General features: G+C 38.0%; 1 protein-coding gene across 3 annotated transcripts in view; it reads left to right on the top strand.

The window, feature by feature from the left end:
- Positions 1-23,650, top strand: part of MAP3K1 (mitogen-activated protein kinase kinase kinase 1) — an 81,425-nt gene that overhangs the window by 19,409 nt on the left and 38,366 nt on the right. Inside the window, exon 1 of one of the 3 annotated variants that reach the window (XM_012457289.3) lies at positions 20,400-21,842. The exons of the other annotated variants lie outside the window; for them this stretch is intronic. Coding sequence (XP_012312712.2) covers positions 21,793-21,842 — 50 coding nt within the window. The 5' untranslated portion in view covers positions 20,400-21,792. Of the gene's footprint in view, positions 1-20,399; positions 21,843-23,650 lie in introns of those variants that run through there. 3 annotated transcript variants of the gene reach the window in all.

Genomic DNA, 23,650 nt, shown 5'->3' on the forward strand with positions numbered 1-23,650 from the left:
TCAAAATCATATCTTGTGATGACTTTTTAAATTATCTCTTTAGGTCTTCCAAAAGTATAGAAAACATTAGTGAAGCATTTTAGCATTCTTTTGTTTTTATATGAAGTTCATATAAAATAAGGCAAGTTACAAACACAAATACATTTAAATTTCAGTGTTTTTACTGTGCCAGGGGAGAGATGAGGCTCCAGGCAAAAATATGGTTGAATTTTGTTAATACATACATTTTTTGCCAGCAAAATTGGAGATATGCTTGGTGTGCACGTTCATTAAAAGCAGTAATTGTTAAGTTTTGGAGTACTTCACAGAGTGCCTGCCCAAACTGTCTTACCTGCTTCACAGTTGGTGGGAATATCTCAGAAACTGAGGCGGCCTATGTAGCCTTGCACAGTGGTAAGGGGAGAGCAAACACTTCTGCTACTGTCTATGCACACACTCCCTCCTCCTCAGCGCCTCAGCTCACACCTGAGTACCTCTGTGTATGCCTCCAGGGAGCTTCCTGCAGTACCTTGGGCATTTTGAAATGTATGTCTTTACAACAAGACATACTTCTTAAAGCTCTTTACAAATGGGTCTGGGCGGGGAGCTAGTTTTCATTTCCAGTTATTTTAAATTTAGTCTTATTTCATACTTCGGCATTCTTTTAATTAATGCGTTTTAATTAAAATAATTATTCCTGGTAATTATTCTTGGTTGGTAAAATGCCCTTTTATTAATTTGAGTAAAGATGATCTCTAAGGCTAGCATCTAGTATTAAGTTATGACTAGATGGACTTCTGTTCATTTATTGTCTCACTAGTTGTTGTTCTTTACTAGTGAAATAAGTTAACAAATGCCTGTCTGTCACATGTGGGGCCTTTATTTTGGGTTCAGCAGGTACCTTCTTTGATAATTATTAAAAGAGCTTAGTGGCTCTGAGAGAATTCAGTAATCTGCCTAACTCCTATGCCTTCTCAACAAAGGAGATTATCTTTTAGTTTATAGAAAGGTCACTCAGGTAAAACTGAAATCTCCTTCAAGGCAAGATAAATATCTTTATCCTTACCTGTGTCTCTGACCAGCCATTATTTTTTCTTCAATAATCATAGTTTGCTATCTCACAAGTCTTTTATGTGAGCTGCTTATGGATGGAAACTTAAAACACTATCACTTCAGCTCAATATGTGTTTACTGACATACTTTCCTATGTGTATGTACTGTGCTAGGAACTGAGTGAGCCCCAGGTAAATGCTGGAGCCAGGGAAGGTAAAAAGAGAGTTAAATTGTTGTGTTCTGTAGCTAGTTATTAATTACTTGTAGCTAATTTCATAAGAAACTCTTGGAGGAAACTGAAGGGTAGTTGTAGGTTCTACCTGGATTTGACAGGATTCTATGTGTATGCTGGATATGAGGACAGCTTGGTGAATAGTGCCTATTAATTGTGCTTGTGGGCAGATCATCATCAGGTCAGGAGTTTGAGACCAGCCTGGCCAACATGGTTAAACCCCATCTATACTAAAAATACAAAAAATTAGCCGGGCATGGTGGCAGGTACCTGTAATCCCAGCTACTCCGGAGGCTGAGGCAGGAGAATGGCTTGAACCTGGGAGGCGGAGGTTGCAGTGAGCCAAGATGGCGCCACTGCACTCCAGCCTGGGCAACAGAGTGGAGACTCTGTCTCAGAAAAAAAAAAAAGAAGAAGAAAAAAGATGAGAGAAATATTGTTGTGCTTTAATAAAAGCCTTTTAAATTAAAACGTGAGTTGACACCCCAGCCAGAATACCAAGGGTGATGGTGTCGCACTCCTGAAAATGATTTTGTTATGTATATTTTATTTATTTATAGCTTTTAAGATACTTAATTTTATATCTTATTACTTATAAGTAATACTAAGTAATAATACTTATAAGTAATTATTTTAGTTATTTTATACAAGTTAATTATTAATGGTAATTCTGCGTGCAGGCTTGAAATTTCATGACCTCTATTGTTTCTCTCCAGTGATACCTTTGCTCCGTTGAACCTTAGATGGCTTAGAATCTGGGACGAATGTTAAAGATTGAGAAGTGAATGATAGTTCTATTGGCAATCTTAACTCCTTGATAGGTAGGTCCAGGCTCATATCCATACCTTAGAAAGGGTAGCAGGGAAATATTAGCTCAGCTTCCTCCCTGAGGAGTGCCAGTATTTCCTGGAAAAGACCTGAAGTGGATCCCACAGAGGAGCCTGAGACACTGCTGGTTAGGAGACAGGAAGATGGGAAGAGGGCTTTTTCCAAGGAACCAGTGGTCCGCAGTAGCAATGCTGCTGGCTGAGGGCTACAGAGGACAGGTTAGTAAAATGCTGGGAGCAGGATGTACTTCATTAAGGGATGAAGGGGAGGTGCGGAAGCATAGGCAACTCTGGAGAAACCTGGAGGAAGAGGGAGATGGGAGAGAAGTAGAAGCCAGAGTGTTTGCAAAGATGAAGCATTTTGGGGTTTGGTGGTTTTTTGTTTTAAGGTGAAAAGGGGGGGAATTTTACAAGCTGAAGAGATGGCACAGAGAGGAAAAAGTTTTATTTGTGGTTTAAGTAGTGAGCATGGTTTTCTGAAATGTCGTCGTCATTTCTCAAGGAGAAGGCAGCTTGGAGGGGGTTGATTGATGGTTAATAGGAAGCCAGTCTGTAATGAAAAGCTTGCTATGCTTTTGAAATAGGAAATTTATTGATAGGAATGTTTGTGATAGGAATAGCTTGTGATATAGCAAAACATTCAACAAATTTTATAAAGAATTGGCTATATGCAGGACACTAGGAAGATGGCAGTGATGAAACAGACAAAAATCCCTGCTCTCAAAGAGATAGCATTTTAACAAAAACGTGTTTATAAGTGTGCTCAGAACCCATTTCATGGTTTCTGCTTGGTTTGTGGACTCGACTACAAGGTTGATGTGAGCAGTTCCTCTAAGAGACCATCCCTATCGCGAGTTGTTCTGAGAATTGTTTTCTGTCCGAGCCCTCTGAGTGGCTCTTGTGTTCATCTACCCTCTTCCTAATTGTTGCTTTTAAATGCCTCATAAATACTCTCTCTCCATATTTCAACTTGGTCAGCATGTGTACCTGACTAGCAGCCAGTCAGATTTTGGTGTTGATGACATAGGTGTGGCAGTGCACTGGGGGAGGTAATTGAAGAGTACTTTTTTGGTAATAATGAAATGTCAAAGTTTTAAAAGTGATTAGTTTTTAGAAAAATTAATTTCAGACCTATTTAGAAATACCCATATAGATGTTACTTATTCTCTTGCATACTGATAGGCTTTCTTGGATGGAAAGTGGTAGATATGTGATTAATACTTTGGCATTTTTGCAGTTTATCTTGCTTCTGCTTTGGGTTAGGGGTGACTCATTACTTATATATGACTAGTTGTTGTGGCACTCCCTAAACAGTTTACTGAAGTTTTGTCTTGTGTATGTGACTGTCATATTATGATGGCAGAGTTGCCGAGAACAACTGCTTCAGCCTATTGTCAAACATTTTAGCCCCAGCCACCCAGCACACTTCATTTAGAGGACTGAAGGAAAGGGACCCAGGAGTGTCTGTGCAGACTGTCATCCTAGTAATGCTTACTTGGAACAGTGAACAAAATTGATTCATGTCTCAAGTCTTTTGATTTACCTTAATCCATTTGAATTTTGTGTTTTAGCCACCTTTGTATCTTTAGCATAAAACCATCACGGGGTACCCCTCTCACAAATCTTGGAATAAAATTGCCAGTCTAGAAAATAGATGCCCCATTTTTCATGCTTATGCTCTGGTTTCACATGTATCCTGCCAGCAGTATTCCCCCACCCCAAGCTAGGAGAATCTGTGTGTTAGGAATCTGGATTCAGAGTTCCAGCACTGCCTCCCAGACATACCCATTCACTGACCCCCCTCAGCTAATTCCCTTTCTTCCTCTCAGATTGCTTCCCTGATAGGATGCCCTTCATGGCTTCTGAGTCTCCCCTCCCAGCCACAAAATCTTTGAATCTAAGGGTTTTTTTCAAGGCATTTTATTGCTACTAAACACAGGAAAATCAACAGCCATTAACAAAATTATAGACGTGGGTAAGTTCCTAAGTTATGTTTTCACTGAAATATGTATGAATCTAGACTCACGGTTCTTAGCTTCTTTACTGACCATCTCTTAGTCTTTTCCTGGGGTTGAAAGCTGTCATTTTTCCCAAGAGTGGTGTGAGAGCTATTCTCTCTTTCTGCAGTGCCCCAGGACTAACAGTAGATACTTGGCATACAAAAAGACCTCAGTGAAGCTTATTTACATCTTGGAGATCTTTCTGGTGTAGATCTAGGCTCATACTGGAAAGGCATTGCTTCCTCACAGCCTTCTATGTACAATACTGGGCATTTGGGAGTCGGTATGGCTGGATGAAAGATGAGTAAGACAAAGGCCTTGTTCTCAAGTAAAAGTCCAAGGGGAAAAGATCAATCCATTCTTTTATTCAGTACATATTTATTGACTACCACCCTTGTGCCGAGCTTTCTGCTACGGCAGGAGACATAAACTTGAAACCCATTTCCGTCCTCAAGGATCTCACAGTCAAGAATGGGAAACAGATAAGAGGCTATTATAGCAGTGCTCTTTGCTGAGTGAGGACTGAGGAAGACTTCTTGACACTGAGTTTTAGGGGACGTGGCCAGTGGGAGAGGGTGAAGGCAGCACCTGGGATGGTTTCTCCAAGGAGGTACCTAGAGCTTCAGTAATGAGGTGGACCCTACGGAGTACTGACACCAAGAAATATGCCTAAGGAAAACTAGATAAATCGGAGGTTTTATTTTTATTTTTTGCTTCTTCTGTAGGCTAGGCATCGCATTTCAACTTGGTCAGCATGTGCACCTGACTAGAAGCCAGTCAAATTTTGGTGTTTGGTTTTATTTGGTACATATTTATTGACTCACATTTTATACAGCAAATAAAATAGCAAACTCACATTTTATTAGCTGTCTGTCTTGTTTTCATTTTTCAGTTTAAAAGTTTTCAGGTTGATAACTTTAGTCCAGTATCAGTCAGAGTGATAACAAATTGAGTCAAAGCTGCTTTTAAAAAGAATATACATATGCATGCTTATGAAAAAAGAGCTACTGTCTTGTTTTAAAATGGAGTAATACAGTTTCTGTATTATAAGTACAGTTCTTTGCCCCATTTCCGTTCAAATTGTCTTTTATCTCTGAAATCATTAAAATTAGAAAACAGTTATGATGAATGTCTTTTGAAGCATATACTAAGAAAAGTCATAAGTCAAAACCTGCCAGTTTAAAATAAATGCAATTATTTGGTTCTATGAAATTGTAGCTTTTGCTATAGTGAAAAGAAATTGGCATATTTATGAACAACTTCAGGATCTCATTGAAATGAGGACGACATTATTTAGGAAGACATTAATGATTCAGACTATATTTAGGACAGGATGTTAGAGTTAATGTGCCTTCTCTTTCAAGTGATTAGTGGGCAGATGACATCTTTGATATTAATAGTTGCCTGAGTTAACATTTTTAAGGAAAGAGTGCCACCTACTGAATGAAGAGCTTTTGTTTTCTCCCATTCAGTTCCAAGAATATTGTTTGACTTTGAATACTTAGTAGGTGGCATTTGCTGGGCAGTGATCCCATGTTCCAGTGGATTGACTAAGGTAGCTAGGATTCTTAGAGGGAGTTTATGCCCCCCAAACCAGGTGTAGAAACACAACCTAAGCATAAACATGATTCAGTACTTGGCAAGTCTCAAAACCTTCCCATCATGTTAATGTACTCACTGGGCCAAAAGTTTTTTTTTTTTTTTTTTTGGTTTTGTTTTGAGCTAGGAGCAAATGGCTGGGAGGAAATGAACTATTCCAAAAAATAATTGAAGTTGATTGAGGAGCATATGACATTGGTCGAGATCTTCTGGGGAGACTTCATTTGCCTAGGGGATAATATTAATACAGAAATTGCTTGATCACGACTTGGCCGTAGGTCAGTGGAGAGATTCCTGAGGTCAAGTTGCAAATCCAAAGGCCTTCCTCAGAGTAATCCATATGGTTCTCTTTTGGTAGTTCCCAACAGTAACATAGTATCTCATCAGTGAAAGGTTGAGAACATGAACAGCAGCAAACACACCAGTATCAGAATTAAAGGACATCATTTGAGAATTTCATATAGTCATAAGTTTTTGTATATTGGCACATTTTTGATGATGTGGCTTTATTTACTGCAAGACATCAGTCATCTGCAGCTTTTTCCACTTATAGATTGGATTGTGCAAGTAATGAGTGAAATTTGAAGGAGGCGGACTATATGCTAAATTGATTTATTCTTGCTTATGTGTAGCAATTAATTTTATAATCCCTGAGGGATGATATATTAAGACCCTGAAGTGAAAAAATATAGTATCAGATATTAGCATTTATTCCATGTGAAGTATTTTATGCTTTCTAAGCCAAATAGATCAAGTTTGTGTCCTGAACACTGGATGTTATTAACCAATGGTTAGTTGCCTTTTTTTTTCCTAGTTAAAAGGATAGCAGGTCCTTCAATAACATTATTTAATTCAGCATTTTGAACAATTGCTAAAAAGTTGATGAGGGAAAAAAAAATCTCTCTAGCAGGGGCTACTGTCTGTATGGAGTTTGTACATTCCCCCCATGTCTGGGTGGATTTTCTCCAAGTATTCCGGTTTCCCCCCGACATCCCAAAGATGCACACATTAGGTTCATCAGCATGTCTGCACAGACCCAGACTGAGAGAAAGTGGGTGTGTGGTAGTGCACCCTGCAATGGGATGGCATCCTAGCCAGGGCTGGTTCAAGTCTGGCACCCTGAACTGTTGGGACAGGCTCTGGACACCTGTGACCCTGAACTGGACTAAGTAGGGAAGTAATTATCTTACTTGTTAATGAATGTTTCTAAAATGTATGTAACACCTCACATTTTTTCAGTGTATAGCATTAGAAGTGTTTTGGGTCTTTAGAAGTTTGGTAATGTTTTTGTTACTAGAAATATGCCACATGAGTAGATGTCAATGGCAAGTTATAAAGAGTCAGAGTTTCTCTTGTAACTTGCCATTGGCATCTACTCATGTTACTTAAATAATAAGGTTTGTTTTTGTTTTTAGGGATTTTGTTTGTTTGGTTGGGTTTTTTTTGAGATAGTGTCTTGCTCTGTCACCCAGGCTTGGAGTACAGTGGCCTGATCTCAGCTCACTACAACCTCTGCCTCCCAAGTTCAAGTGATTTTTCTGCCTCAGCCTCCCAGATAGCTGGGATTACAGGCACGTGCCACCACATACAGCTAATTTTTGTATTTTTAGTAGAGACAGGGTTTTACCATGTTGGCCAGGCTGGTCTCGAACTCCTGACTTCAGGTGATCCACCCACCTCGGCCTCCTAAAGTGCTGGGATTATAGGGGTGAGCCACCGCACCCAGCCAAATAATGACTGTTAATTGGCTGAATAGCAAGTATTCTCTGAAAACATTACATCTTTTAATAATACAAAAGCAAAAATATTTTAGCAGTAACTGTGTTTTCAGATTAGCACTCAAAAAAACTATTAAGACTTTTAATATTGTGTCGCAGCTTTTCTCCTTCTTAAAAACACAAAACCCTAACTTCTATAACTTGATCCAGATTAAGCATTTCTGATACCATTATTCCACATTATGAGAAAAGTCAGCTGTGTGACTACAGAGAGCTCTGGTCTGAAGTAGTTATTAATAGAATTCAGATTGGGATATCAGAACAACTGGAACTGAAACTTGGTCTCAGAGCCGCCATGTTCATGTCTGATTTCAGGCTACTGCATTGCGTCCTTTGGACTTACAGCAGTTAAATATGCAAAATTGGTAAGTCTTTTTTTTTTTTCTTGATGGCACGTTCTCAGCTCACTGTAACCTCTGCCTCCCAAGTTCAAGCAATTCTTCTGCGCCAGCCTCCTGAGTAGCTGGGATTACAGGCATGCACCACCACACCCAGCTAATTTTTGTATTTTTAGTAGAGATGGGCTTCCACCATGTTGACCAGGCATGCTGTCTGACGCCTGTAATCCCAGCACTTTGGAAGGCCAAGGCAGGCCGATCATCTGAGGTCAGAATTGTTAAGTCTTTTAAGAAAGAGAAGTTTGTAGCTTATTCATTAAAAAACAAAACAAAACAAAACAAAAACAAAAACAAAAAAAAAACTAGAGGGATTAATATTTTTCATGTAAAACAATCTTAAAATCTTTGTGCCCTCTACTTTCTCTTTCTCAAACATTCTACTTGACAGTTGTCTGAACTTTCTGAGAGCTTTGATAGAGTCTTTTACATAATACCTGCCCCTCAGTAAAGTTTGAATTGCTCTGATAGTGAATATTGAAGCAGTCTAAAAGTTCGTAACAGTATGTCCCCCATACTGATGTATGTCCCCCATACTGATACACTGCCTGAGTTAGTTACAAGGGGTCTGCTGATCTACATATCTACTGCGTAGATGGTGATGATACCTTAAGGAAGGATTTTCACATTTGAAAACATTGAGAGCCACTGGATTATAGAAAAACAAAGAATGTTTTACTCAAAAAACTGTTGAAAGGTACTCTCCAGATTTAACAGTTAAAACGGTCTGTGAGTCCTATTCAGCTTTCTGTCTACTGATGGTATCCGTCTACCTGACAGGAGTAATATTGATATAGCAGTGGTGTATCAGTATTAATGAGTTGTAATGTTCACACGGAATGACCCTGAGCTATCTCATCTTGTAGTGTGATCTGATTTCCTAGGTTCTTGAGTTCCAAAATGGTTGTGAATTTCTTAAGAGCATGTCATGCTAATGACATAATCGGGACTTGATTATGAATTTCTAAACCCCTGAATCCTGTCATTTTCCTTTAGTTCCATGAAGCTTCCCACAGTTTATAGTAGTAGTTCAGTGGTACATGTTTATTTTTAAGGAAAGATTTCAAGCATGCAGAAAAATACAGAGGGAATATATTAGATAGTAGTATAATAAACAGCCATAAAACCTTCACCTGTATTTAGTAAATGTTAATATTTTAGTGTACCTGCTGCAATGCAGTTGGATGTGTATTTTTTAAAGGAACCAATATTAAAGAAACTAGTTGAAGCCTCCTTTGTCTTCCAGCTAGACCTTCTTCCCTTCCTCCCTGCCAGCAGAAGCAGCCTTATACAGCCATCTTCATATTCTGAAGCCAGAAAAAGTAGTTTTATTTTGCTACTGTCTTTTTTTCAAATAACTTGTTAAAAGAAGTTATGAAACAGCATAGTGGAGGAGGAAGACAGGTCTTTGAAGCCAGAGAGAACTGGTTTTGAAACTCAGAATTGTCACTTAGTAAACTCCTTAATCTTTCTGCAAGTTTCTTTATCTGCCCTATGAAGATGAGGAGTCTTACCTTTTAGCCTTGATGAGATGTAAAACCACCGTATGGACAATACCTAGCATAGTACTTAGAACAGGAGGCACTGCAGCGGCTAGCTTTAATAGCAGTAGTAGTAGTAGCAGCAGCGATGTTAGTAATTCAGTTTATTGTGTGCTACCATGCACTTGGTGCCATCGTAAGTACTTCATCTTCATTTAAAAACCGAGGTAAGAATTAACTATATGTGAAAGACTTAGAACAGAGTATGGCAGATAGGTGAATCATAAGTATTAGCTATTATTGTTGTCCCTGTTTTACAGTGGAATAAATTAATGGGAGGAACTCTAAGAAGTTAACTTTCTTCTAAGTACTTTACATATGTATTAATTTCATTTAATCTTAATAGCCATTTTATATGGTAGATACTATTATCCCCATTTTATAGTGAGTAAATTGAGGCACAAAGAAGCACTTCTACCAAGATTGCACAGTTAATTAATTAGAGCTCATCTGAACCCAGGTAGTCACGCTTCAGAGCTCATGCCCCTGATCGCTGTGCCATACTTCTTGTATATGTGGTATGACTTCTTAAAGGTAAGAAGTCCTTCTCTGCCCGATCCCAGGAATGTATCTTTCAGGTGGTATGAACTCTATTGACTAAGAAATCCTTCCTGGTTTTGTTGTGGATGCAACATGTTTCCTCATGTGACCCCACCCTGTTAAAATGGGGTCATTTTGATAGAAGCTACCCAGATTGGATTGATTTGGGTGGCTATTGCTCCATAAGTACCTTTAACAGGCTCTTCACCCCCTACCCACCAATTCTTCCTGAAGTGCCCAATGTAGGTCTTATAGGCTGAATTTGGCCAGTTACCCAGTAGCCATCTTTGGTCAGCACTGCTTTCTGGCCATTGCCATCACCTTCTTCAGCCACATTGGCCTCATACCCTCTTAACCTGCTTCACCCACCAGTCCTGCCAGTAACCCCACCATCAGTGCTGAAGATGCATAACATTCCCACTTTGCAGAGCTCCAGGGTCCTTGCAATAAAATGAGAACCATTCCCCAGGCCCATTTATTTTATTTTGTATTTTGAGACTTACTTGTAACCATATAGAGACCTTTAGAGTATTAAATTATCAAGATTTCTTAGTTGTGTTGTGTTGTGTTGTGTTCTGTTGTGTGTTTTGCTCTGCTCATGGCTTTTTTGCCTTCACTCCAGACCTGAGAGCTTGTCAGAGAGTGAGTGGACTGTGCCAGGGGCAAATCTTTGTGACAGACTCTGGCCTCTGCTAGTGGTTGGATTGGGCCAGGCTTGAATGTCTGATGCTCCCTTCTCTTAGGGTAGGTTCATACAAAGAGACTACCCATCTCACTGGCTGTCGAATAATCTTTTCTCCCCATATTAATTTTGCATTCTTGGAGCCTTAATTGCACTACAGACATGCTAAATTTTGTAATAGCTTAAGAAGTATTAAGACATTAAAATAGCTGGTGTTTTTTCTCTGCAATTTTCTTCTTAGAAATACTGACTTACTGGAACCAGAGGCTCTATAGGGATGTCCCAGTACAGGTTTCTTAGAGTATGTTTCAAGGAACACTGCGCTATCAGCGATGCTCTACTAAAAAAGACTTCTATGCCAAGTGAACATGATGAATGCTGCATACCTTCTTTTTCACCTAGGAGATTCGTGACACATGGAGGTCTTAGTAGAGGCTCTGTGCTATCCTGTGATAAAGCCAACTAACTTCATTTTATCAAGTATTCCCTAATCTGCAGAATCATGAGATGTTTAGTATTATAGGATATTATTTTTGCCAAAGCTATGTCTTCTGTTTAAAATATCTTTCGGCCTTCACCAACTATGCCTGCCAGTTCTGTTCTTTAAAATTATTTGGGCATCACCTCCTTTGTGGATCTTTTCAGGACTCTCCTAGATAAAATTAAGGATAGAGATCACTCCACCCTTGGAACTATTTATGAGATGTTAAATACTTTTATTACACCAGAGATCACTGTGTTTTCTTGCTTCTGCAAGACAAAATGATTGGAGGAACACAGATCCTGTTTTATTGATTTGTTTTTTAATTTTTCTTCTCTGTTGCCTGGCCAGTGCTTACACGTGATAGGTGTGCCAACATTCATTGAATGGAGTGGTTTGCTAGCATTCAAAGCATAAAGAAGAAAAGCTGCATTTGTCAGGAAGTCATTCGTCCTCATTCTGAGCATCCCAGTTAACATGCCTTTCCACCAGCTGGAAGGAAGTAGTATAGTACTAGCCGTTCTGTGGAATTCTGAAAGAAATCCTTCTCCTAGCAAGCACTGTAAGAGGGCTTTGTGTGCTAATTCCGGGTTATCCCCTCTTCTCCATTAATCTCAGAGCATTAAAACCAATTAAGGGCTTTTTAAAAATATAAGGTATTCACTCAAAATATTACATATCTAAAACCTCTTCTTAAAATACAGAAGCTATAAATTTTGTTAGTGGGCTAAGAATTATAGTAAGTTGTATTATGCCATAACCTACATATACTAACAGACCACTTTCCTAAGTATGTACTAGCCCTGTTCAGTTGACCACTTAGAAGTATACTCAAACTGCTCTGTCACATTTCCTCAAAGATAATTAGTAAACATAGGAGAAACGTACACTGTAGCCTTCATGTAACACTGACTTGGGATCTTTTTGACAAAAACCCAAATGGTGAAAGAACAGAAGTTTTCATTTCATTGTGTCATGGATTCTGTACCACTGTCCTCAGATAAGGGCAAGATCCACTGCTTTGCTGAGAACTCCTCCACAGTAGTAGTGTAGGAAGTTCCAACTTATTTCTCTAGTGTAGTGTAACATCTCTCTAGGTTTATGCATCATTTGTCTTGTAGACATTCCCAGCCCTCTTATTTGTCAAGTAGCAAGGGGGAGTTCTTGAAATATACATGTAGCCAAAAACTGTTTTTTTTTAAAAAAACATACTTTTTCTTACTTGCTGATCTGTGTTTAACAATTAGGAAGGAGGGTACTCACAGTGTTTCATTTTTTTAACAAAGGTTTCTAAAGGTTTTTCCTCAAGTACCAAGGACACAACAAAGGAAAGAATAAACAATGGAATTTTTAGCACAGAATATCAAAAGAATACAAGCTTTTGTGGGTTTTTGTTAGAAATGAACAAATGAGAAATGGGACCATATTGATCTTAAACTCACTCTACTGGGTGCTTAGAAAATAGTTTACATTAAGCCTGATTGATGTTCTGAGTTCCTTCCCCCAAGAAAATGGGTGGAAGAGTCATGGTATTTAGAAGTACTGTTACAAAGCTGATTACTCCGATGAGTGATAGAAGTGTTTTTAATAAATATTTAGACTAAGTAGTAAATATTCCCAAGACAGCCAGTAACTTTACAGTTTGTCTATCTTAAATTGCAAAACAATGTTGTTTTTCTGTCACTAAGGTTTTTATATATTTACTTAGATGATGAATCATACAGAATCACCAAACTCATATTTCTGTTCAGATCTGACTATTTTTACAGTTTTCACTTGTCTATGTAAATATTACCCATACATTATAGTTAATAATTTGTGATATGTCAGCGGATTTCATTGAACTTGAGTCTTAGGTTGAAATGGAACTAACAACATATTGATTTCACTCTAGTCCCATTTGTTTTCTTTTATGCCTACACACCAAGGGTGTTTGCTAGAAAACATGCCTTCCTTCACCTCCTGCAGTTTCTCTTCAGCTGCTCTTTAAAAAATAATTGTACCTGACTCAAATTGCTAGTCGTCTAGGATTTTCATTTGCTACCAAGTAAATTTGCTTACTAACTTGATTTGTCTTAACTCTTTTAGTTTTCTTTAAAATCTTTATCAATTTTAAGAGTCGTTACATAATCTTGATTGTTTCTGCACAGCTATTTCTCCACCATCCCCTTCTCCAAAATCTGTTGTATATTTATCTATCTTGTCTGGATTATATTTCCTCCTGGCAAGTTTTGACTTCTGTTGCAGTTTGACATTTTCTTGACTTGTCAATGCTCACGATTGTTTCCATGGCTTAACAAAATGTACGTATTTAGTGTCATTATTACATACATTTGTTGATTTTCTGTTCATCTATTAATACATTTAGAAGGAAGAACTGTTCTTTTTCCAAATTTGGATTGAACATCTCAATTCTGTTATTGAGTGATATAATCAGTAATGTGTATTGGATTGATTTATTGTGTGTGGTACATTAGTAACTTGAATGTGGTAGCTTTTAATGGAATCTGCCAGCTACATTTCTGAGAGACAGGAGTGTACCAAAGAAACACCATAACTAAGCTTTTGCACTGCTGCCTTATTTACTGTCTGGGACTAGGTAGGTGTAAAGAGATGATTTAGAAAATCTTTTTGTATTGTATCTTTTTCTTAGTGTTTATCTGGGTTTCAGCTGAAGGGAATATAGCCCCTTTTATTTGATGATACTTATCCATATTTAAACATGTCCACCTGAAAGTTTAGCCGTAATGTTTTACCTTAAATATGTCAATGACTGCAGAGGCTGTTGAAGCATATCCAAAATGTTTGTATGTTAACTTAAACCTAAAAGGGACTTGGCCAGGCATGGTGGTTCATGCCTATAACCCCAGTACTTCGGGAGGCCAAGGTGGGCGGATCACTTGAGGTCAAGTGTTCGAGACCAGCCTGGCCAACATGGTGAAATCCTGTCTCTACTAAAAATACAAAAATTAGCTAGGCATGGTGGTGGACATCTGTAATCCCAGATACTCAGGAGGCTGAGGCTGGAGAAGCTTGAACAACCTGGGAGGCAGATGTTGCAGTGAGCCAAGATCCTGTCACTGCACTCCAGCCTGGGTGACAGAATGAGACTCTATCTCAAAAAAACAAATAAAAAAGTAAAAAAGACTTACTTTTCCTGCAAGGCAGTTTCTCAAATTCATATTTGAATATTTTTATGACTATTTGTGGTCAAGAAAGATGCCTTTTAATCATAAAATAATCTTGAGTAGAGTTTTAAAAAATGTACTCATGCCAGAAGACAAATGAGAATCTTTTTTCACTTAATAATGTATTGTCTACTCATAATAGTGACAACTGGTCTACAGTTGTTAGTGTTTTATGCAGACATTATTTTATATGTTCCAGTGGTGTCTGAAATTTTATCGTACACTGAGTTTTAGTTACCAGTAATAATTTACTTAGAAATCCCTTCAAGTTTATTCAGTATTACATAGAGGATCAGTTGCTTTAAATATATGCATACATTTTGAGCATATAAGAACATTTTCATGTAGGAGAACTGTACAGTTAATATACATTTTTTCTTTTTAGTTCACTTGTCTAAAGGGAGATTTGGGCTTGTACTTTACTTCATAGACTAAGTCAAAGGTAATCAACTGCAAAAGAAATTCATATGGAGTTGTCACTTTTAAGAATGAATTGATGCTGACTAGTAGCTCTCTGCCTTTTGTAAATTCCCTGTTATTATAGTTGCCTGATGATTGTTAAACCAGTCTCTTACAAATGTACTAATTTGGAAGTAGTAAAAACTTTTGAATATTCTTCCTTTTCTCATTGAAGTTGTTTACCTTTTCTCTTTGAAGTTATTTACATGTTCCTAGCGGCACTAATTTATGGTAGAAGTTGTTAAGGGCTATGTGTGTCCATTATGAGTGATGTTATAACATCTGCATGGTGTTACTTCTTAGATCTTTGTTAATTAGAAGTGATAACCAGCTATTCTTGACTCTGAATCAGGGAGTGTTTATCAAGCCCATGACATCTGTTCTGAGTTCTTTGTTGCTAGCTGCAGGACAGGGAAAAGGCCCTGCCCTCAAAGAATTTACCCTTTCCTTGTCTAGTTAAGGTGTGTTTACAGTATGATTATCTATTAATACATTGTCTTATTTTAATTTTGGTTAATTTTATACATGTTATTTATGTTTCTATACTGTGTTCTAGTTTTCAAAATCCTGTAATTTATGCTGAAGAATACTTTTAAAACTCAAAGGGAGTGGTATTTTAATGGAAACTAATCCATGATTTCAGGTAAATGGATTTACTGTGCATGACCATGTAGAATATTTTATAAATATGAGTCAGTCAGAATCACTAAGGTGGTATTAGACTGCTTATATTCATTGTTTATAATTAGTTGTATTATTGTCTTTGTTACTTGACTGTCATATTACTAAACTGTTGATGTGGTTAATCAGAACATGAGCTTTTTGAGGGTGAATTCTGTGCACATATCTTTCAAAGGCCTAAATAGGAAGGTTTGCACACAATACTTGAAATAGTTTTTCCACTGGTAAAGGTTTCTGATACAGATTCAACAAATTATAAAACTGATTAGACCATGGCCATACCCATATTAAGAAATAATCAGCTGGGTGCGACGACTCATGCCTGTAATTCTAGCGCTTTGGAAGGCCATGGCGGGAGGATTGCTTTGAGCTCAGGAGTTCAAGACCAGCCTGGACAACATGGAGAAACCCCATCCCTACAAAAAATACAAAAAAATGAGCCAGGCATGGTGGCTTGTGCCTGTGGTCCCAGCTACTTGGGAGGCTGAGGCTGGAGGATTGCGTGAACTGGGAAGTGGAGGTTGCAGCAAGATTTTGCCACTGCAGTCCAGCGTGGGCATCAGAGCCAAATCCTCCCTGTGGGGGGAAAAAAAAAGAGAAAGAAAAGAAAGAATCCTTTGTTGTGCTAAAAAGAAGATATTTACCCTATGGGGAGATAAGAGTAGTAGTGCCTGTTTCTGGTTATAAATAAATAGAAGTTTTGCCATCTTTAGTTCTCAGGGTCAAACTTTACTGAATCAAACCTGAAATAAAATCTTGTGGAAACTAATTTTCAGAATGTGAGCCATTTTATGCATTGTTACTTCTTATGTCAACCTACCTATGTTATAAATGTTGCATTATATAAAGATGGAAAGTTTGCCCTTCCATCTTTGTTTAATCCTCCTTGCATAGAAGAAGGGGTAGGCCAACAGTTGGCAAAGACTTTATATCTCTGGAGAAACTAGCTTACTGAAAATTAGAATTGTCCTAGTATTAAGATAAAAATATTTTGGTTTTGTTTGCAAGTGTCTCACATCTAGGTCAACAGATTAAAAGTACTTGTAAATATTCATTTTCCTTTGGTTCTTGGAAGACACAGACTATGAAATCACTCATCTGAGTGTAAGTCATAGTATTTTTTATATTTAGACTTTATCACCTTGAACATGTAACTGATCCTCCCTTCTTATCCTTTTTCTCATCTGTAAAATGGGGTAGTAAGAGCCGTGTCCCATGAGAATTGAGTAACCCATGTGGCTGTTAGCCCTAACCGTGGGAAGGAATTGTCAGCCATTCTGTTTCATTAGGCTCTCCCTGTTCTCCCCTAAGTCATTCCTGCTCTTGTCCTTTACCTGGAATCTTACATTTTAAGGGTCCCACAGCGGACCAAGATCGTTTTGGAAGGTGGTTCCTCCCTTGCTCTCCTCTATCCTCAGTAATATGGCTTATGAGTTTGGTAGTGTGTGAATTTCTGCTGCTATGAAGGCTTCACAAGTGGACCTTAATTAGGTAGCTCTAAATTGTACCTGTCCCAAATAATCTAATGTATTTTCTAGGGTTCTTTGATGTTCCTTGGACACCAAGAGAATCAAGATATGAAAATCTTTATTATTTTAAAGTTAAATCTCATTAATTTCTAGAAAGGTTTTCTACGATCATTAATCTTAATTGCCTCAATTGCAGTGAAATGCTCTAATAATGAAGATAATTAATATGCTTTATATGCTTTGTTAATCATTATAATCAAATAGTCACGGTTGTGAAAAATTATAAAACTTGTTTGTATTATTATCAAATAGGTGTCAGCACAGGTGCTGAATTCTTGTAAAAACAAACTCAGATTGGGCAGTGAACACTCAGCAGTGAAGAGCACAGGCTCTTGAATCAAGCCTGTGGGGGTTTGAATCTGGCCCTGCTACTCAGTTATAAACTGTGTCACCTTGGGCATAACCCAGCCTCCCCAAGCCTCCGATGGAAAAGACCTCCACAGGGTTGCTGGAAGGGTGCAGTAAATTCATATGTGTAAAGCATACCTAATGCATTGTCCAGCATGCAATGTAATTTTTCTGTGATGACAGTCTGGCAGTTATTTTTCCATATCACTAGTTGTTGACAGACATAATATTTCCTTCCTAAAGATGAGCCATTTATTCAATAACTTAAACATTATAGTAGACTGGTAGGATTATACTTTTGAGTGTTTATTAAATGTCCCCTGTGTGCCAGGCATTGTGCAGAACTAGTGTTTTAATCAGACTCTTTGAGGTTGCAGGGAACAGAGATGGGTTAAAATTTATTTCATTCCAAATGAAAGAATCCACCAAGAAGTTTCCTCCATTGCAGCATGTACACTTGGCCCCTAGAGAATTAGTCATTCATTATCCAGGGTGGTATCAAAGTGGCTGTCATATCTAACAGCTTATCAAGGGACCCAGATACTACTGTTATGTTAACTTTTGTTGCTTCTCCATCCTTGTCTTTCTTCTAATTTCTCTCTCCCTTATTTCTGTCTCAGTGTTTCTACTTATTACCTTGCTCTGTTTCTCAATAAGTGCCACTCTTCCTGCAGTGACATTATTTGTGTTTTACTTTCACACTCTCAGAGAGAGAGATCTGACTCAGGCATACAATACCATTCAGTATAGAGGGTCTTTGGACCAAGGAACATTCCTGGACTAGGCAGCTGTGAACTGCGGGATGGATTCAGATGTATAAAGCACCTTGAGCATTAGCCACCACCCTTAGGGCTGGGCAGACCCTCTGGCTTCCCAGAAGGAGCAGTGTGTCAGGTACCTTTTGTGGCCCATCCAGGACATTGGGCAGTGTGATAGAACAATGAATAAGAGGTAACCTGTCCTGGAAGAGCTCACTGTGTGGAGAGGGAAGCAGATACTTAAATATATACTTAATTTTATGATATGATATAATTAATATTTACCATGTAGGGAATTTTATGATATAATTAATATTTATGATGTAGGGAGAGAGCAGCTAACTGCCATAGAATGGTGGTAGGAAATACTTCATTGAAGCCATATTGAGATAGCAAAGGGTATTCCTGGAAGGAAAAAAAAATCATCTGCAGAGACAGGTATAAAATATCTTAGTGTGCCTAGTGCGGTGGCTCACGCCTGTAATCCCAGCACTTTGGGAGGTCGAGGTGGACGGATCACGAGGTCAGAAGATCAAGACCATTCTGGCCAACATGGTGAAACCCTGTCTCTACTAAAATGCAAAAAATTAGCCGGGCGTGGTGGTGGGCACCTGTAGTCCCAGCTACTCAGGAGTCTGAGGCGGGGGAATTGCTTGAACCTGGGCGGTAGAGGTTGCAGTGAGCTGAGATCGCGCCACCGCACTCCAGCCTGGGCGACAGAGCAAAACTCCATCTCAAAAAAATATATATATCTTAGTGTATTTATGAAGTTTTTTTGTGCTATGAGAAGAGGGCCATAGTTGGCATTTAAGAGGCTCCAGGAAGAAGGTCTAATTTACAGTACTGATGAAGATGATTAGACACAAAACTAGAGGAGAGATCTACCACAGAGCACAATCAACAGTGGCTGACACCACATTATAAAGGGAGGACTGACTCAAGTTTCCCTGAGAAAGGACCCTTGAAGCATCTTGGTTTTTAGCAGGTGAGTTTTGTAGGACTAGAAACCTAACGTCAGGGAGTAAGGGTTCTTTGAAGTTCTGTGTCAGTCACAAATTCATTGTTAGGAATCTAGAAACCAAAACCAAGAAACCTCATGTTTCCTAAATAAACTGGAAATGAAGATAAAAGCTTGATCTGCAACAATGCTTAAATTTCTCATATTTTTCTGACCACAGTTTTGTTTAAGTCTTCAAGGTAGTTTCTCAAAATACATTGTTTTGCTAAAATCTATTTTCTTTTAAGGTCAAAAGTATATAAGCCATTATTTTATTTAAAATAGGTATATTTCTAGGTGATGGATTTGGCAAAAATAACTCCTCAAAGCATTCATGTTTAACTAACATGAATTGGAGATGGCTTTCCCAGTGACTTCATAGCTATCTGTTTAAATTAGCTTCGGTTAAAAAAATATTTTTTTCCTGCTATGGCTGTGATATTTAACTGGATGACAAATCACTGCTGTATACATACATACATACACACACTCATCTGGTAAAAATAAAAACCCTAAATATGCCTGGTTTATGGAAGAGTATATGTTAGGATTATAACAAAAACAAGTATGTAAAAAAAAATTTCACACTTTGGTTTCCATTTCAGAGAGAAATTAAACAGAGTAGATATGATTTATTCCTGGCAAATAGAATAGGATTTACTGTATATTTCATTGATTCTAAGATCCCAGTAGTTATAAGTTGTAACATCATTTTATATACTATGAAGGTAAAAAAACCTGCCAGTTAAATTACAGTAACATTTGATTACAAAAGGCATTCAGATTTCAGATATTAAAATGTGAAAAAAATACACATTCTAGAATTAATGATATAATTATTACAAAGAGACTAGGAAAAATACTTCGGCTTATATTTGCAGATTAATTTAGGAACACTGAAAATTGTTCTGAATAACATCTAAATTGCAAATTTAGTCTTAAAAACAGTTATTAAAAAAGTTAATAACAAGACTAGTCGTTAAAATGTAAAGGTAGGAAGGCTGTAGCACTGCCAGAGTTAATAAATACTCATTCACTTAATATATGTTCATACTTATGAGCCAGACATGGTTAGATATTCAATATATAGATGGATATAACATGTAGTCCCCTCACTCATGGAGCTTACAGTTCATAAGAGAGGAACAGTTAGCAAACTGCATTAACCATGTTAAAGGAAAAATACAAGTGCTGTGAAAGAATGGAACTGGGAGTTCGAACACATGGACACAGGGAGGGGAGCACTATACACGGGGGTCTGTTGCGGGGGAGTTGGGGGGACAGCGGGGGGGGAGTTGGGGAGGGATAGCATGGGGAGAAATGCCAGATATGGGTGAGGGGGAGGGAGGCAGCAAATCACACTGCCATGAATGCACCTATGCAATAACTTTGCATGTTTTTCACATGTACCCCAAAACCTAAAATGCAATAAAAAAAAAAAAAAAAAAGAAATTGGGAAAGTCTCTGAGAAATTGAGGAAAACATAGAGAGAGGGTAGAAATTAGGTAAAAAGTAAGCAGGAAAGGAAGCAGCCTGTTCAGAAGCCCTGAGTAGGAAAGATCTTGGGGTTATTGAGGCAGTGAAGAAGGGGAGGTGCAGGTCTGGTGACAGGAATTGAGGTGAGACCACATAATACAGGGCCACTTAGGCTGGGCTAAACATTTTGGATTTTAGTCTAAGCTCAGGTGGAAACCACTAGAGGATTTTAATGGAGGAAGTAACCCTGGCTACACTGTGAAATCTGGGTAAGATTCAAAGTTGAAGAAGCTCAGTTAGGAGCCTGTTGCTAGTTCAGACCAGGTTAAGTTAGCACCTTGACCTGGGTGGGGGTGTGGATAGAAGACATGTTTTTTAGAAGATTATTTGCCAATATTATCAGAAGTCTTAATTTGTCTACATTTTTTAACCAAGCATTTCCATTTCTGGGTGTTTATTCTAAAGAAATAATCTCAGCCGGATATCGTGGCTCATGCCTGTAATCTCAGCACTTTGGGAGGCTGAGGTGGGTGGATCACCTGAGGTCAGGAGTTTGAGACCAGCCTGACCAACATGGTGAACGCTCATCTCTACTAAAAGCACAAAGTTAGCTAGGTGTGGTGGCACATGCCTGTAATCCCAGCTACTTGGAAGGCAGGAGAATCACTTGAACCTGGGAGGCAGAGGTTAAAGTGGGCCAATTGCACCATTGCACTCCAGCCTGGGGAACAAGAGTGAAACTCCATCTCAAAAGAAAAAAGAAATCTCGTAGTACTTAAACATTAATAAGGTAAAAAGAAATTTTAAAAATCTCAGATGTGTATTAAAGTTCAGGTACTAGAATGCTCATCCCTGTTATTTTTAATAAAAATTGGTCAAAAAGATTATAGTATTTTCAAACAAATGGAAAGAGACAAATTAGACTTTAGGGAGGCCACGCCATCCAGGAAGATTTGTTTAGACAAGAAACGTCCTTTGTTTGTTTGACTAGGGACCAGGAACAGAAACTGAAAATGCATAACAGAGAAGAGATACTCCTGAAACAGATTTGAGGGAAGAGAGAGACTTAAAGACAATCAAGCACCTTGGTCTGAGAGTGCAGGAGTTTCTGGTATAAAAATGCACTGCAGTTCCACTCTGAAGCTCATTGTTTTGAGTACTAGCCTGGGAACCAAACCACCTCTTGCAACATTGTTACTGGAAGGGGAAAGGACTTTTCATACTAAAGACTTGGAAGTGAATTTTTGATATGCAGTCACCACATAAATTCAGTTGCCCTACAAAGCTGAGCCTCCTGGAGTAAGTACCAACTGAGCAGGATGGATTTTTTGGAAGACACGTTATCCCCTGTGTTCTTCACTCCTACCTCTTTTTTTCTGCCTTCGTCTCCTTCCTCCTTTTTATCCTCCTTTCTTCTCTGCCTTCTTCCCTTCCCTCCATCCCCTTCCTCTTTCCTTCTTTCTCCTTCTTCCCTCTTACTCTTTCTTCTACAAATACCCCAATATTTATATTTTATAATCAGAGCATTAAAAGCAGCCAAACACATAGAAGTAGATGAGATAATCCTCCTTTTTTTCACACTTTTAAAAAATCTCGTATTGCTTCTGTGTAACAGTATTTATGTATGTGTGCGTGTGTGTGTTGGAAATATTTTATTTATTTTTTGAGATGGAAGTTCACTCTGTCACCAGGCTGGAGTGCAGTGGCGTGATCTTGGCTCACTGCAGCCTCCACCTCCTGGGTTCAAGTGATCCTCCTGCCTCAGCCTCCCAAGTAGCTGGGACTACAGCCGTGCACCACCACTTCTGGCTGATTTTTTGTATTTTAGTAGAGACAGGGTTTCACCATGTTGGCCAGATGGTCTCAATCTCTTGACCTCATGATCCTCCTGCCTTGGTCTCCCAAAGTGTTGGGATTATAGGTGTCAGCCAGCACTCTCGCCCTACTCTGTGGTCTTAATACCCATTTGCAAGTTTAAAACCAAATGTTATGTATTCTTTGTATTTCTAAAAATATCTAGGCCAGTCCCTGATACAGAGGTGTTAATATGTTGGTTTCTACTTCCCTCACAGTCTTGATGCTTCAGTGAAACCAGTTAACCATTTTCTTTCTAGTAAATATTTATTTTTAAGTAGTTTCATAGTTTCTTCTTTTCCTTTTTTTTTTTTTTTTTTTTTTAAGCTGGAAAATTCCTAGAAGAGTTTGAATTTGTCTTTTTAGTAAACTTGAGGTTGTTGTCTCTGGTATTTCCTTGAGTATTTCCTTTTCCTATGAGTGTATAAAAACTACTGTTCTCTAGCTTTGTAGACTTTTCAAAATAGTCATTCAAATTTGCCTCATATTTTTTAAGTTGTTACTAATCCCAAGGTGTAGTTGCTTTAACTGCATTCTTATGAATCAGGTTTTCAAATCTATGCGTATCCTGTGTTCATGTATGCTCAAGTGGATGTGGATATATTTTAAAATTAGTGATTTTTGTGAGCTTGATACATTGCCTGTTAGACTCTGTAGATCTAGTTAATTCTCAAAAGTTCTTAGTTTAGAGATTGTTTTCTTCTGGCAAATCCACATCATTTTATGAAGTAAAGATCAAATGTTTGTACTGGATAATTTTTATTCTTTAAGTGTAGAGTACCCCAAGTGCTTTGTCATGAAATTACTGTTCTGTGAAAATACAAATTTAATCATGTAGGCTTTGAAAAATTGTTTTGGGATCATAGACAATGTAGTTAAGTTTCACTTCACTTATTAAATATATATTGAGCTTATTTCAGAAAAATGAGCATATCCACCAGATTCTATCTGTATTGACTTAAGTTATTGGAAATCCTGGGATAAAGTGTAGTGATACACCCTTCTAAATATTTGTTATATACTTGGGTGGTAGAATTAAAAACAATGCAGTCTCAGTGAATATATTTGTTAATACAGTGCTTAATGTCTTGGCTTTCATTTTGTTAACTACATTGGAACAAAGGTCTGCTTTATATATGCCAGTAGTATATAATTCAGAATATTTTCATGCTTTAAGTCATTTGGGGTTTTCAGCAGTTGTCTTTTTTTATTACATGTCCATTGGAAGTATAAAATACAGCTATCCGTTCTGT

Source organism: Aotus nancymaae, unplaced genomic scaffold, assembly GCF_030222135.1.
Source record: "Aotus nancymaae isolate 86718 unplaced genomic scaffold, 86718_ANA_hifiasm-v0.15.2.pri h1tg000014l, whole genome shotgun sequence".
Classification (NCBI taxonomy): Eukaryota; Metazoa; Chordata; class Mammalia; order Primates; family Aotidae; genus Aotus; species Aotus nancymaae.